The sequence below is a fragment of the Gordionus sp. m RMFG-2023 genome, chromosome 5 (assembly GCF_954871325.1).
Source record: "Gordionus sp. m RMFG-2023 chromosome 5, tfGorSpeb1-WG-v2, whole genome shotgun sequence".
NCBI lineage: Eukaryota > Metazoa > Nematomorpha > Gordioida > Chordodea > Parachordodidae > Gordionus > Gordionus sp. m RMFG-2023.
The window spans coordinates 15,580,503-15,598,573 of record NC_088779.1 but is presented as its reverse complement, the minus strand read 5'-3'; the positions used below and the strand labels follow the sequence as shown (position 1 = coordinate 15,598,573).

Genomic DNA, 18,071 nt, shown 5'->3' with positions numbered 1-18,071 from the left:
AGTTTGGAAGTGATGGGCAAACGTAAAAGAGGAAGGCCAAAACAAAGTTAGAGCCAATATAAAGGAGTATAAAATTGATAAAAGAGATGGTATGAATAATATAAAGTGGAGAGAGATGTTGAAGGAGCTTACCACCAGAAAAGGTGAAAGCTAAAGAGAAAAAAATAAAATAAATAAATAGAATTTTGAAAATATAATCTAATTGCTCAATATTAATATAATTTATTTTATAATATAAATTTTTAACAAAAGAAGATATGTATTATATAATATTTTTAAAAAAAATAATGAAAAATGTTGGATTAAAAACTTGGACTCAAGGTAAAATATAATAAATGCAATAAATATTTGACAGTTTGCAAAGTAAAAAACCAGCATGATTGACGAAACCCTATACTCAAGAAAGATATTAAAAATTCACAAATTATCATGAAGAAAGAGAAGTATATCTACCTTTTCAGGTTGAAGACTACTTCTTCTTTCTTCAAGAATTCCCCCAGTAGTGGAAAATTCCGCTCACAGCTTGCACTTGAAACAGGAATTGCCAATAACCGTTTTGCCAATTTAGCCAAAATTGGAAATTAACACTTAAATGTTTTATCTATTTTTTTATTTATGTAATTATTATATTCATCTTCGGGTATTGACATATTACCAGAATTACCATCGCTTCATTTGTCATAAAACGATTCAGTTTGTTTAACAACAGTCGTAATTCGACTGGTCGATGGTATTTCATTAACTTCCTGATCCTCTTGTAATTTAATATAATCTTTTATATAGTTTTCCGTCATCTTGCGATCTGTCCCTGACAACATACGTAATTGTTTGAATTTGGGACAGAGAAAAAGTGAAATAAAATGATATTTGTGTAAAACAAATTTTTCAATTAAAAAATGCTTTATATTAAGTAAAATCAATTTTATTTCTCCTTTTTCTCTTTGAAAGGTATTACAAACTTCAAGAAGTTCATAATACCAAATTACCACTTTAAAAAGAGTACAAGAGGACTGTAACTCAACAATAGCTTTGTGAAAATTCTCAAGAATATTGACTGAACTTTTATAATTTCTTCATTTTGAGAATAAACACAATTGAACATATTGTATTTAGAGTTCCAGCTGACTTTATCTTGATAAAGGGCTTTCAAATGCTGGCATTTATTACTTTGTTTTAAATGCCCCACTAATATTTTAGCATTATCTATTGTTGATTTTATTAATGGGGCATTACTTTCCAAATATTTGAAGTTAAATGAATTTCTTAAAATTGTGTTTAATATATGACAACAACAATTCAATCGTTCATTTAACTCTGATGCTTTTAAAATATTATTACCTTGGTCTGTAACAAATATTATATTAATAAAATCATTAGTGTTAAAATTAAAATTATGAAATTTTTTTAATATTTCATCCTTAACTACTTTGCTAGTCTTTGACGCTTCTTTAAATTCAACAGTAAATAGGTTTCTCTTCACTAACTTCCAGTCATCCGATATATAATACATGTTAACGTTATAAACGAGTTCTTTTTATGGTCATCGCACCATATATCAGTGGAAGCTGTCATTTTTTTTATTACTGGTGTAATAGTGTCAACAAAAACGTTTCTTATTATCTCACATTTTCCCTTAAGGTGGCGTGATAGAGTGGTGGGATGTGAAATCAATGATTTGACATCTATTTTACTATACTTTGCCCCAACATCGACTAGAGCCTGGAATTTCGAAAGGACTAATATCTTTTGCGCAAAGAGTTAAGGAATGATCTATAAATTTTTCTCTTAAATATTTTAGATTACATTTATAAGTCTGTTTTTCAGGTGTAAAAAAAATTATTAATTTTCATGGATTTACCATTACATTTATGTCTTCTTAAATGAGATGAACCTTGATTATAGTTATAAGATAATAAATTGGAACAATTCTTACATTGTAGGTATCCAATATTTTTTTTATTTTCTATATTAAATTTTGACCATATTTCGGATTTTAGATTAGTTTTAAAAGAATATACATTATTATTAATTTTATTATTATATCATTGGTATTATTTAGCGCCAGAATCTATGAAATAATTAATAATTAAATAAATTAATTAATTACTTTGGATTTTGAGCTAATTTAATTGTTGATTACTTAAATGTAGTAAAATATAAGCTAAATATTTAGATGCTGATGAATTATAAAAAATATGTTAATTAGTTACTTTAGATTTTGAGCTAATTTAATTGTTATTTGATTGTTTAAATGTAGTAAAATATAAGCTAAAGATTTAGATGCTGATGAATTATAAAAAATATATTAATTAGTTACTTTAGATTTTGAGCTAATTTAATTGGTATTTGATTGTTTAAATGTAGTAAAATATAAGCTAAAGATTTAGATGCTGATGAATTATAAAAAATATATTAATTAGTTACTTTGGATTTTGAGCTAATTTAATTGTTATTTGATTGTCTAAATGTAGTAAAATATAAGCTAAAGATTTAGATGCTGATGAATTATAAAAAATATATTAATTGGTTACTTTAGATTTTGAGCTAATTTAATTGTTATTTGATTGTTTAAATGTAGTAAAATATAAGCTAAAGATTTAGATGCTGATGAATTATAAAAAATATATTAATTAGTTACTTTGGATTTTGAGCTAATTTAATTGTTATTTGATTGTTTAAATGTAGTAAAATATAAGCTATAGATTTAGATGCTGATGAATAAAAAATATATTAATTAGTTACTTTAGATTTTGAGCTAATTTAATTGTTATTTGATTGTTTAAATGTAATAAAATATAATATAGACTTGGATGCTGAATTATAAAAAATTCAATTCTTAATGCGTAATTTAATTGACAGGAAAACAATAATTTGATCAATCTGTGGGTGTTAGGTAGTGTTAACCATCACCCAATATTATATTAATCATAACTAAAATATAATATCTTATAACCATTAACTCATAATGTATAAATTTTTATAAAAAATATTAAGGCCCGGTCCGGGTTCAACAATCTTAGGCCCGGCCCATATATATTTAAAAAAAATTTTTTACGCCCGGCCCGGGTATATTTTGAAAAAATTAAAATACGGCCGGGCTTGGCCGGGCCTTCAGGTCTCTGATTCATACTATCTCTTTTATCTAATTTATACTTCTTCATATTGGCTCTAACTTTATAGCCCCATTGAAGTTTTGACCTTCCTCTTTTACGTTTGCCCATCACTTCCAAACTCTCAACCTTATTTCCTATGTACTTCATAGGCCTTCTCATTTTGTGCCCATACCACCTAAGTTTGTTCACCATTATCTTAGTCTTAATAGGCACTAACTTTAAACTTCCTAGTATTCTTGTACTTCGCACCTTATAAATATATTTTTAAAAATTTTGAAAAAAATTCACAATTAAAAATATCATACTTGTTTTGTGATTGTTGAATTCGTGCCTAAATCTTCATTTACATTTATTTTTTTTAAAAAAATCCGGCAAAAAGCAATTTACTTTATCTGCTATAAAGTATTTTCATAAATTCTGGTGTAAGTTTGTACCTTCATGGACGCCATGAGAGAAGATGCTTATCTTTAAAATCATCTAATATGATTTTATATCCGCCTAATATTTGATTATCATGATTACTTAGCGAAAAATATTCACTTTGAAGCCTAAAATTTGTCCATTAAAACCAGATTCTATCAAATTTGCTAGCAGATCAATTCATCCCAGAACTTGCACCTTCATGGATATTTAAACCTTTATCAACGCCATCAATTGCCACTATCTCAAATTCATATTTAGCAGTTATTGTTAATTTTTAATACAATATAGGTTTTCAACAAGGAAATCCCCTCGATCCTTATTTTAGAAGATGGAACTTTTGCAGGGCCTCTGTGAGCTACTCAAAGTCTCCAAAAATATTAATTACCTTTTATCTGAAATAGGTATTTTTCTGAACATCAATAAATGCAATATACGTTAGTTCCATTACCATCAGATCTTTTTTTCAATATCATAAATATTAAACTAACTCTTTTGGGGTCACTGACCCAGACCCGGTAAATATTTCCTTAATAATTCCTTACAGTCACTCCTAAACTTCCAACCAATTCTCAGCAAATTATTATCTCACCACGTCTTATTTTTAATCAAATATTTTCTCTACATCCAAAACTTATCACATCTTTCGTTCTTCCCTCATTTCTCAACTCGTCGAGTATAAAAACCAAATAAATACATTCAAGAGATCCTTAATCGTTACATCTTTCAACAGACTTTTCTTTTATCAAAACCTAAAACCATAGGGTTTAACTAATTTTCTATTTGTCAACTTTGACATTATCTATGAATAGATTGAAGCTATCCCAGCTAAATTCTAGGTATTCACCGATCTTCTGAACAATTAAGAATATTAATTGGTCTTCGCATGGTTGCAATATTATTTATACTTCACCTGTTTATGCAACAATAGAGTTGATGAAAATAGACATATCCATTACACTTCCAATTCTCTAAAGGCCATCATCTTAGGCATATATTTAGAGCTCTAATAGAGCCAAAAAACTATGTACCCTCGTGTCCTTAGATTTCAATGCTTCAGATCACCCTCGGAAATATCGGCCACGAGAAACTTTTCTTTTCTGAAGGAGATAAATAGAAAAATTCTCTCTCACGAGATATCCTAAAGATTTCTATATTAGCCAGTTGGTTTAAAAATTTTCTGTTCAAATTTCTTATCAATTAACGGCTTCATCTAGGCTATTATTCATCGTATATAATAGTATTTTAATAATTATTATATTTCTAGCAAATTTATTTTCATTATATTACAATTATATATGATCAAACACGTTTAAAATTTATCTTACGTTGCATTTAGAGCATTTGAATCCTACGTTGACTATTTAACATAAAAAGGAGAAGCAGTAGACTAACCCTTAGATCTGCATTAATCTTCCAGATTTCGGCAAAGATCCCATTGATTCCGGCAGCTTTATGCATTTTTAGTCGTTTAATAGCACTGATTATATCCATTTTGTTTAGGTTCCGATTAGGTGGTTGGAAAGGATAATCGCATATTGGTCTTGGCCACCTTGTTCTGTAGAGACTCATGTAATGATCTATCAATATAGCTAATTGTTCCTTGGGGTCTATAATTTTATTATTTTCTATTTGTAATCTCGGTAAAGGATTGGATTTAAAGGTAGTGAGTAATTTGAGAGATTGGAAAGCCTTGTATCTATTATTGTTGCCTAAATTAAATTGTATATATCTAGAGAAGTTGGCAATAAAAAGCTTATCTGCTCTTATATAGTGAGTAATTTATCTTCTGTTGTGTTTAGCATATTGATTGTAGGAGATATTTATTATTAAATTTTTTATTATCTGTATTGTTGAAGGGGTGAGCCACTCTTTACTTTTGATGCGTGGTCTTAAGAATGAAGTCATGCAGCTTAATAAATTTAGCTTTATATTTTTCCATGTTATATTAGGGTTGATCACGCTGTTTAACGTCTTTCTTCAGGTATTAAATTTGAATTTTCAATTAATAAATGATTATATTTATTTAACTAAGGTTATAAAATCATTTAAATAATAAAAATTATTTAAGCTTCAACTAAATGCTAAATTAATATTTATGAGTGATATTGGTATTCCATTTTTAAAACAGAATTTGATTTCAAGCTGGTATAGTGAAAATATAATTTATATGTATAATCTAATCTAAAAATTAAATTAGCACTCATTTAATAAAAATTTAGATAGTCTTATTAATTTTTAAATAATAAAATCTAATCTATCTATAATACTTATAAAATTATAAAAGAAATCGTTCAGGGGGCTATCAAAAAATTTATTTTTAGTTCAAGGCGATAGGGAGCCTTAAAAATTTTTTTTATTTCAGGGGGCTATTCAAATTTTTCTGGGGGCTCGAACTCCTGTGCGCCCCCCCCCCCCTAGTGACGCTACTGTCACACATACAATTATTTCATACATAAAATAATATGCAAAATCTTAAAATTCAAATTTAAATTATAATGAATGAATAAATAATTATTCGAAGGTCTTCTTTTTCTTTAATTTTTCTAAATAAATTTTTTAAGCATTGAATATTTAATTTAATAAAAAAAATTTATGCATCGAATAATTAATTTAATATAAAATTTTTTTGTGTGCTTTTAAATTCCTTTATTAATTTAGTATCATATTTAAAACACTATTAAAATACTCTAAAATTAAGATTACAAATTCATAATTGTGTTCCCAAAAAGGAACCTAAATGAACACCATATATTTTTTAACACACATGATTAAAATTAATAGTAGATAAATAAAACATTATTATATATTACATGTATATTCTCATACATTATATTTATACATTATTATATATTACTTGTATATCTCATACAATATATTTATACATTATTAAATATATTATAATGTAATTTAAACAGTAAAAATTAAAATTATTAATGTAGTAAGGAAAATAATATTTATTTTTATTTTGCATTTTTATAAAATAGGAACACCATGCGTGCTGGTCTAGGAGGGAAATGGGAGTGTTTCAAAGAAACACTTGTAGTTCCCATTTAGGATTTTAAATTGGATTTTTTGTTTAAGGGATAGGGACATGTTTTTTTCCCCTGTAATGAAATTCTTCGACCCAATTGATTTAAGAACTTTAGGGATTGGGGACTGGGGTTTTCCAGAACGCTAATTAGGGGAATAAATATAAAAGAATTAGGGAGGGATCTATATTTATTAGAATTATTGATTTCGAGTTCCAAGGGGTCGGTATTTCCGTTAGCCGGAAAGGAGGTAACACATGTGACATCCCAAACAAGTCTTTCAGCCATGCCAAGGCGTCAAAGACATGCCGTCGGGACGCTTACCGTCCGCATTTAGGAGATCTAAAGGCTCCAAACTATTATGGAAATCGGTCGAATTCAAACTTTGCCGATTAACCTATTAAGATTAGTCTAGAGAAGGGAACCTGTTTACAACAGGCAGCACAGGTGTCCAGAAGAGATAAGGCAACCAAGTTTATGGCCAATGGCAGTTTGAAACTCATCGTCTGTGAGTAATGTTTCCTTTTTACCACTCGGAATCGCGTCTAGCTATTCATGGACGTTAGAATTTTTTTGCGTTTCTGAGCAGTTGAAGATTAGTTATATCGGGACACAGACAAAGTTTTTCAAACGCTGAAGCATAGGGACCAGGAAGCTCTTTAGATGACTTGGAACTGGCTGCTCGGATCCTTGGATAGCTAGAGTAAGCCACTCTTGTTTAGCTGAAAAAGGATATCCTAGATAAAAAAAAAGCACGCAATTGCCATTAGGAAGGGGGGTGAAAATCCAAGTCCTTCCCGGTAAGCGGGCATAGAGGCGAAGCACCAATTAAAATCGGAAAACTTTAAGACTAAAAGAGATTCGATAAAATGTTTAAATTTTAATTCGAAGGCCTTAAGGAGGGTATTATACTGGAAAATTGGGGAAGATTTAAATATGTGTAAGAATTTCGGGAAAAGACATTTTTTATTGAGGAAAAAGAACTGATGCTTGGGAGATGAGGAAGATTCTTGAGTGAATTAAAAAGGGATTGAATCAAATCGCCAAAAAAATTTTGACAAAAGGAAGTTGAAAACCCGATAGGAGAATCTAAAAGGCAGAGTTCCTCATGCGGAATGATTATAAAATCTGGGGGAGGGATAAAATCCTTATTGTTGAGAGAAGAAATTTCACACTTTTTTTCGAAGCTTTCATTTCAACGTACTCGATGGCTGACAAAACATTGGATAAAGAACCGCCAAAAGAGCCAACCTCGAGTTACCATAAATTAAGATCTTTTGAAATCATACTTTAAATTTTTAATCAAACCCTGAATCCCTATAGTAAAGTAAAGAGCAAGGGACCTAGTGGATCACCTTGCTGAATCCCCTCTTCATAGGATATGGAAAATTCCCTGAATTTGAGTAACGAAGGAAATCCATAACAGGAATTAAGAAAATTACAGTATTTTGGGAAATGATGTAGAAAAGAGAGTAAGAATGCGCTCCTATGGATGCTGTTGAAGTCATTTCTGAAGTCTAACTTGCAGAGAACCTTCTCCTCCTCAATATTTATAAAAATACGCGCTACATGTGGGGCCACTTCGCACCCACCTCTCACTCCAATTTCTAACTGTGAGGGAAATAGGAGGGAACTGGCCTTAGGCCGGATCCTATTTACAATATCCTTGGCGACTAATCGACGAAAGAATGACCCTATGGCTACACCATCCGGCTTGGTTAAAGACGTGCGCCAAAAAGAATAGGACGAATACAAAGAGTAACTTCGCATAAGAGAATATTATTGCAAAGTTCAGTTAATGATTTCAGCAGAGGGTCAATAAAACCACTATCAAAACACTGAATTAAATTAACAAAAAAACCAGGTCTGAAACCGTCCAAACCACCTGTCGTCCCTTTTTTAAAGGACTTAAAGCACTTAAGTACTTCATCACAGGTAAAGGGAATAGGGGAAGAGCATTGCGGGTGAATGTTAAAAGGGGATGCCAGTGGATTTTTCTTGAGAAGTTGTTGAAAGATAGTAACGTTGATAGGGGAAATAGTATCATCAGAAGTCAATATTCGGGCAGCGCCCTTAATATCTCCAAGATCTAATTTTTCAGAGATCAATTTACAACGGAAAGAGATTTAAAGAGTTGGATGGAGAAAATTCATCAATAATAGTATTTCCAAAATTGGACACTTTCTCCTTGATTGAGGCAGATAAGTTATTTATTCTATTCTTGGGCTTAACTAAAACTTGAAAGCAAAAACTAATTGCATCTAACCACAAGGGTGTTGAGGAGAAATCTAAGTTTAAATTATTCATAATAAAACGTAAGGAACCTTGAGATCGATTCTCGGGCAGCTATAAGGATCCTAGAAAGAACTGGGGACTCATGTGAATTAAGAAATAAATCAACAGAGCTTGAGAAACAACAAACCGTACTGGGGTCATACGAGTGAGGAGCTCTAATAAAAGGATCTGAGAGAGAGGAGAGGGATAATTTTCCAGAATTGAGGCAAACGGGTGAACCATGTTCGAAATTATTTTTAAACATACATGGCAACAAGTGTTTACCATGAGATGCTTTGAATGGGAGAAAACCAAAAAAAATATTAACAGATATAACTTTGAATTATATAAAAATTTTATATCTCATATAAAATAAATTATTTATAAAATATATTAATTTATACCTTAAATTCTTTCCAACTATTAAAATATAAAACCCATGATAAAAACTTAAAATTAATAGCGATTATTTCAAATAATCACAATAAAAATAAATAAATTTCGATTTTATTTTATATCTATGTTTGTAACATATAATATTTTATTATAATAATTTAATAAGCCAAAGAAATACACACAACAATCTTAAATAAATTATTAATATATAGTTTATATAAAATAGTAAATATTACAATCAAATATCTCTATTAGAACTTGAAGATTTTGAAACTGATATTATAATTTTTAAACACATTTTACATATTGTAAATAGAATTAGTTTATTATTGAATAGGATGATAGCCATGGTAATGTTACATCTTATTCTGAATTTTCAGAATCAGATGACTAAAATAACAACATCCACGCCTATGTTAATCTATAAAATATAAATAATAATATTCAAATTAATAAACTATACTATAAGACAGGACTGGTTTTGACTAAAATAACAACATCCACGCCTATGTTAATCTATAAAATATAAATAATAATATTCAAATTAATAAACTATACTATAAGACAGGACTGGTTAAAAAAATTAAAATGTGATAAAGAAAAGAGCTGATTAAAAAATAGTTCCTTTTTTCTTTAACAATTTGCATTAATATTTTTATTTTGAAATGAATAAAAATAAGAAGATTCTCTAAAATTGAACGAACATAAAAAATAAAAGGAACGCCATCCATTTTCAAAAAGATCAACTTCGTTCATGTGACGAACGCGTTCATTTTGAACTCGTTCATTTACAACTTTGTTGTTAAATTTTATATAATTTGGTTAATTAAATTAATATTGAATCTATCATGGTATCATCTGTCTAGAATTGAAGTTATACACTTGGCATTTCAAAGATTTTTGAGTTATGCGTGGATTTTAATTGATTAGGTCCTAAATATAATAAATAACTGGATTTAAAAATATTAATTTTTGGCCATAAAGCACTATTAATTTTGGGCTATTTTCGTAATTTTAGTTATATAAGCACTATGATATTATATTTTATAATCACCTGTTGTAAACCTTTTTAAATTTTATAATAAAATTGCAATAAAATATGTATGGAAAATATTATTAAATATTGTCGTAATTTTTTTTTCCAGTTAAATCAGAGACTATTTTAAATGGTATCTCTGCAGGACTCTGTAATAAAATTATTATTACTATGCATAAATTAGAAATAAATAAAGATTGTGTCTACATTATATAATTTTGATTATATAGTAGTTGTCATATTATTATTAAATATTATTTATTTTTAGAAATAATTATTTTGTTTAATATTTATCATATCGCCTGATTTTATTTATCACGTGAAGAACTCGTGATTTCTTTAAAGTATAAAAGGGACGATATTTTATAATTATAAAGACTTTTACTTTTTGTTTTTTTTGTTGATATATATATTTGGACAAGTGATATAGTTAGCGTTGTACTGGTAGAGTTTTTTTATAGTATATAAATTTCAGTAGTTACCTCTAATTTTGCTTTTATTCAATAAATTCTCATAAATAAAATTGAAATGGACCATTTTGAACAAAAAATAATTCATAAAGTGTTTATTTGCTTCACTTGCGATTTGATTTTATCAAATAAAATTCTCATGAATTTTTTTATATTTAGACTATTTGAAATATTGTTAATATACCCCTCAATTTTTTACTTATAAATATATAAGGTTTTCTTATATTTGAATCTAAACTTTGAAATCTTTTTCCCAGTTTTAACAATTTTGCAAGTACAGCATTCCAAGTCTAGAAGAATATATGTCAATAGTAGTTATTTCTTCAGATGAAGATGATTTAACTTTGCCTTGGCATTAATGAAACTTTTTTTAATATAAATAAAAAAAAATTATGGGTACTATTCAAATGTTTCAACCCCCAATTTCAGCATCTCAAGTATGAAAAACATATAAAGGCAAAATTATCAATTCAGATTAAATTCTGATAAGATTAAAAAATTGATGAGGATCTGAAATGAAGATTCTTATCAAGATGATAATTCCTCACAATTAAAATTTTTATTTAAAAAAAATAATACAACCCTCTTATTCTCTACGCCAGCGTTAATTTAGCATATCGATAACTATGTTTTAAGCTCACTTGTTTATCTTATCAAAATTTTGAAAATTAATTATTGTTAAAAATAAATAAATTTATAACAAAAGGGACTTTCTTAAATATATTATTTTTTAATAATTTTATTTTTATTATCTATGGGGAAAAATTAAAATTTATATATAATATTTAGTATTTTTCGAGTAACGCCTTACTTTTTTTTGAATACCGTGTAACACGTTCCTTTTTTTTTCATAAGGTAACATAACTTGTAACGTAATTCTTTTTTATGTTTACAACATTAATTAAAAGTGACTAATTTAGAGGGATAAAGCTAAAAAGAAATAATAAAGATTTCACTTATGCTCTCTTTAATTTTTAAAGGGACATAAGTTTTAATAACTATATATAAGGTAAACATAAGGATAAAGAGTATAGGTTTTGTACTCGCCCTCAAGTTTTTGTTTGAAATTGCACATGTAGGTATTCAAGAAGCAATTCCATGTTTATTTTAACTCAGGTCCATATCACCCACTTATTATCGTTAATTTTAAAATTTAAAACTTTATTTTATAACTAATTATTAGGGTGAAAAAAAATTAAATGCAGCAATTTTGAAAAATGATGGTGATAGGAGTTCCATATCGTCAAAATCAGAATGTTCTGTAAATAAACGTAATAAAAAAAATATGAGCGAAACTGAAGCCGCTACTAAAATTCAAGCGGCTTATAGAGGATTTCAGATACGACAACTCTACCCCAAAAAAAAAAATAAAAGTAAAAAATCAAATCAAGAAGATTCCTCTACCACCGCTTATTCAAATTCTTCAATATATGACAAACAAAAAGACCCAAAGCTTAATCCACAAAAAGTATACATTTTACCCTTATTTTTTTTATATACATAACTTTCTATTCAATTTTAAAATCAAAACATTAAATAAAATATATTTAAAAGTTATTGGGAGAAAATTCGATTGGCTTGATGGGACGAAGTTCTGTAGATACACCCGGCCCAGACTCATAAAAAATTGAAATTTGGGACTAGCTCAGCCCTCAGTTTAGCCAGACCATAGTTATTTTAAAATAAGCCTGGTCCGCGCATACTTTAAAACATCTGACATTTTTAATATAGGCTCGGCCCAATCCCATAAAAAAATTGAAATCGAAACCGGCTCATAGTTTATTTTTTTTAGCTAAGAGGATCTTTGGAATATACTGGTACGATAGTTGGGAATTTTGAAGTTTAATATAAGTGCAAACGGGACGACAGCAACCTAAAATTAAATAGAATTTGAGAAATTTAAATTAAGAAGAAATAATTGGAGGTATACTAATCAATAGAGATAAAAAAACTGACCACTAAAATGGTGATAGCTAAAAGTAGTGTGGAAATATTTATAAGACCTTTTAAACTTTTTTACAAAACTTTTAATAGTTCTTGATCAATATTTTATTAAAATTGTTATCAGTACACTAAGATTTAATCAGTTTAATATTAGAATATCGGATTAAAAATAGGTCAACATTATTTGATCAGTAAAAAATATAAGTCCGTGAAGTTGGCTCTTTTATTCTCTATTTTTTGTATAGACTGATTGATTTGTGCTGTTTTGTGACGTTTCCATTTTCATTTGTGCAATTATCGTAGTTATTCTTTTGATAAAATAATATATATAATACTGTAATAATTTACGCTAGCTTGTGCAGCTTTAAGTTCGATTTAGTTGCCGTTTCTGAATATTTAATAAATTTGGATTTTTTAATTATTATTATTATATAATTTTTTATAACTGGAAATGATTAGAACTCATTTGTTCAGCCTAACTATGTTCGAAAATTAAATTTATCTTGATTAGTTAATTAGAAAATTAACCATCCACCTTTTAAAATTCATAAAATTTATTGACAGGATTGATTTGTGTTGGTTTGTACAATTCGATTTGTGCTCACCTTTTTGAGTTATTCCAAAAAAAAATATGGGCGTAATAAATGTAAAATCTTTAGTTATTTTTTTTAATTTTTATAAACTGAAATGATAGGGACTCATATTTTTTCTAATGATGCTTGAAATTTATTTACTCTGGATTAGATTGTCCAAAAATTCGCCAAAACTAGTTAAACATCCAATTAAATTTGAATAACTCAAATACTGTAATTGTACTAATTAAACTTAAAATACCACAAATAGAGCATAAATCAATCCCACCTATAAAATATTCATCGGATGACGATACGATACCTCTTCATCTCTGTTCCATCCCTCTATAATACATAGCTAGCCGGCATCATCACAATACCATAATCCCTCCCCATCCCTGCTGTTCACGCATCCCACGGTCGTTTAATACTGTGAAAGAGGATGTTTTTTTAAATATATTATTTCACAATAAAATGATGCCAATATATTCATTTTGTAATACAAAATAAAAAAACAATTTTATAAAAAATTTCAAATAAGGTTAATAATTTTAGCTTAGAAATAAAAATAATATTATAATATTTTTAAACATTTCTTATTCTCAAATTTTACTGGTGTACACTGAAGAAAATATGGTAGTATATGTCATTTTTTTCATATCTTTAAAACTAATATTTTATATATAAATTATATTTGATTTAAGAAATGATGTATATTACATGTTGTATTGATATTGGAATTGGTAATTATGGAATGAATCAAATTCGTTAGACCTATGACACCTTTTAAATGATTTTATGTAAACAATGGTTTTAAACTCTGTAAAAAGCTAAATAAAAATACAATTAAATATCAATATTTAATAATAGATCAATTAAAATAATATAAATATTAAAAGCCTGATTTCATTTATATTTTGTAATTTATGACTATTCACTCACCATAGAAAGTCTATATAACAAAAGGAATTTCTATGAATGATAATGAATTTTTAAGAATTGATTTGTCAAGTTAAATAATTAGTGAGAGTTGAAAAAAAAAACGTTATTATAAACTGTGGAAACCACCAATCTAGTGTTGTTAAACGGTTCGATTTGAGCCATTTTTTAAATACGGCGGCTAACTCAATATTTTAGCCAGAGAAATATTGCCCAAACTTCCAGATTTGGTAATAGATGTCCTAACCTTTCTGCAATCTAAGACCAAAATCTTCAGGCCTGCGTAATATTTTTCTGGATAAAATATTGAGTTAGTCTTTTTAAAAATCGGCTCAAATCGAGCCTAACAACACTACACAAATCTATTTTAAAATAATTTTGACCAAAATTAAAAATATTTTTTAAAGATATATCACTATCATTTGATTTTAATTTAAATATAAGCATAAATTCAACCTTTAGCTAATTTGCAAATGTTTGTTATTATCAATATAAACTAGGCTTATTCAAAAATGAATACGAAAAAAAAAATTCGATAAGTTGTTTTTAAAAATTAATAAAGGAAAAGAAAAATATTCAAAAATAAGAGACAGATACATTTTTCATTCTGATATTTAGTTCAGTTCAACTTAGGTTTCCTTTTTAGAGATAGCAGAATTTTAAAATTCTGTCAATATATTTTGATATGAATTATTTTATCATATTTTAAAAAAGTATCATTTTTATTTGAATTGAATAAATTTTATTATTCTTTCTTCTAATAACGATCTGTTTTTTTTATTAATAAAAATTTAAACTATCTCATCCCCCCTTCCTCCTCCCACATTTTTTCTATTTTTTTTATAAAAATTTTACTTTAGGCTGTGTCCAAAATCTAAAAAATATAAATAAATTTTGAAGAAAAAAATAAAATAGTGTCCTATATCATTTTCGGTTTATAAAAATTTATTTTTTTAAAAAAATAATAAAAATTAATAAGTATTTTTAAATAAGATTGCCCATTTTTATAAATTTACTAACCCAAAAGATTATAGCCATTTATATTATAAATATATTTTTTAGTCAGAAAATAATTGTGTGGAAAGCATAAGAGTGGGAAAAATTTAGAGATTCATTGATAAAATTATTTACAACATATATGTATTTATTAAGTATATAAATATTATTTAAATATAACCATTATCATATAATAGGTATATACAATGGTTTAATAACTGAAAGGTAATATAAAATATTAGATACAATTAAATATTAACATATCTTTTAATAAATAACTAAAATTGAATCATATCAGGCATTTTGAATATTTTAATTTTTATAAAACTTGAATGTGCAAAATGTTTTGTTATTAATTTGCGAAAATTTTAAGGATTTTTTTCAAAAGATTTTGGACTCAGCCTTATAAAATAATTTTGCTATATTTATGAAAAAAATTTTTAAAGAAATAATTGTTCTGGAAAAAATTCGAAAAAAATGTCACAATTAAACACCTATGAAATATAAAAATTTGAAATTCAATAATTATGTTTTATTATCGCGGGAGTGGATCCAACAGGTAGACCTCCTTATGTCCTGCCTTTTGCCTAGGGTGGCATGGTTTGATTGATATTAAACACAAATCCGATTTATCTCTTAATTCTGGGTGTAGACATAAATCATCTCTGGGGATATACGGCTAGGGTTGCAAAATTTGTGATTTTTTAATTTAAATCGCGATTTTAATAAAATAATTTCAATAGAAGTTGTACAGATCTGGATTGAAAATATCATACAGCATATTTTTTTTACCTTACTATATAAAATATTACCTTAATATAAAAAATATTATCCTTCAAAAGTAAAATATATATCAATAAGTAATGAGCTAAATTGAATTTTATCAAATGTCAAAAAAATTTTATGATATTTGCATACATTTAAATAGAAAGTCGATGTCAATGAATCGGAAAGAAAATCATTCAATAAAAAAGAATATATTATGAATATCCTAAAATAAAATTAATAAACCAAATTTAAAATTTAATTTGTTTGATCAATAAAATAATAATGGTTTATTATTTTTTTATTATTTTTAATTTTAGCTGTTGTTTTCCCCAATTGGGTATCCTGATACATATTAGCCTAATTTCAGATGCTAGAATTATATTTGTTCATTCGTTAATACCATATACTTATCCAGTTTGCTAAGAGAGGGATGGGCACTATTAGGTAGGTTTTTCCCCACATAAATTTTATTAGAGGTCTTTAGGTCAACTTATATTTATCAAATTAATTTTGGATTTTCACTTATTTAATAAAAATACTTTTTCCAAAATTTTGTATTATATTTACTATTTTAAAAAGTTATTAACTTTAACTAATTTTTCTTACGAATTCTTCTTTATCGTGATGAGAGGGGGATATGGGGAAGGAGTATAGAGGGGATATTTTTATTAACTTAGAATGGCATTTATGAAAACAGGCAAATTTATGACGAGGGAGGGAGCGCTCTTGGTTACGCGTCCACCCTTAATTCTAAATAATCCTGATTATTTATTATTTAATTAATATATGTTTATACCCATTACCCTCAGATTTAATATATTTTAAAAGAGACCAGGGCTATCCGGCAGATGGGGTAAGAATGAATTTTATAACTTTCTCATCTTTATAGCTAATTGTCTCAAATTTGATCAAAAGATATATTTCATTACACTATCTACCACATGTTTATTTAGTAACGGAAGCTCCATATTCTAAAGATATTGATCAAAAACATTTTTTCAGCTCTTTTTCACCAACTTAATTTTTAGTATTTCTTTGCTTTGAGGTATTCAAATTTTATGGAATTTATATGAGACATTCCACAATGTCTAGGCTAACGATTAAATTTTGTCTGGCCCGGTGCTAAATGGCAAAGGGTTAAATGACAAATAAAAGAAAGTTAAATTTGCACATGAAAAATTATTACAATCAAAAAAGATAAAAATAAAAATTTATTAAAATAAAAGAATTTATAAAAAAATTGAAATTATGTAATAAGCGGCAAAAATTATGTTTAAACTGGCCATAAGATATTATTCAAGAATTATAATATAAATTGACAATTACAATAAATAATTAATATTACCATTTCATTTTATCATCAGACATCTATTTAATGTTCATATTTTATAAATTATTATCTGGATGTTAAACATGCTTAAAATTAACCACTCACTATTTATATAATTTTATCAAAACATTCTAAAAAAAATGCTTATTTCAATCCTTTCACTTTTTACCCAGTTTTGAGAGAAATTGGTTCAATAAATAAAAAATTGAAGGGTGGTGGCCTGTCAGTTGGCGAACATGGCCATTCACTTATCCCATAAATAATTTTTATTTTAACTATTACTATTACAATTTTAGACTGACCTAGCTAAATCAAAAGCACCACCTACTATGGATGATTTTTGGAAATAAATAATAATACTATTGAAAATCCTTTAGACGCATTTATTATAAATCTAAAGTACTAAAATGAATATTTTTAATGATTTTTGTTGAACGATTATTTAGTCATAACTTATACTTTCTGATCGTCGCTCAAGACTTGGGGATAACAGAATGGAAATTAGCAGAGTTGTTAATAGATACTTTTTAAATGGATCTAGATACAGATAGATTGGCTAAAAGGTTATCTAGATACAGATACATCGCCTAGATACAGATACAATTTTTATTATACTCTTATATAAGGTTTGCATAATCGTAAATTAGGACTTTATTGTGAAAATGCATGAAATGAGCTAAAAAAAATTTATTGAATCAATATTACATTTATCAATATATAACTAAAATAATGATTTTTATATTTAAATATAATCATATAGTATATATGATTAAATGATTAT

The 18,071-nt window shown here is 27.1% G+C and overlaps 1 protein-coding gene across 1 annotated transcript in view; it reads left to right on the top strand.

Moving 5' to 3' along the window:
* Window positions 1-18,071, top strand: part of LOC135929936 (abnormal spindle-like microcephaly-associated protein homolog) — a 52,906-nt gene that overhangs the window by 11,543 nt on the left and 23,292 nt on the right. The window contains exon 4 of the mRNA XM_065466687.1: window positions 11,925-12,209. Within this exon, the coding sequence (XP_065322759.1) occupies window positions 12,027-12,209 (183 nt within the window). The 5' untranslated portion in view covers window positions 11,925-12,026. The remainder of the gene's footprint in view (window positions 1-11,924; window positions 12,210-18,071) is intronic.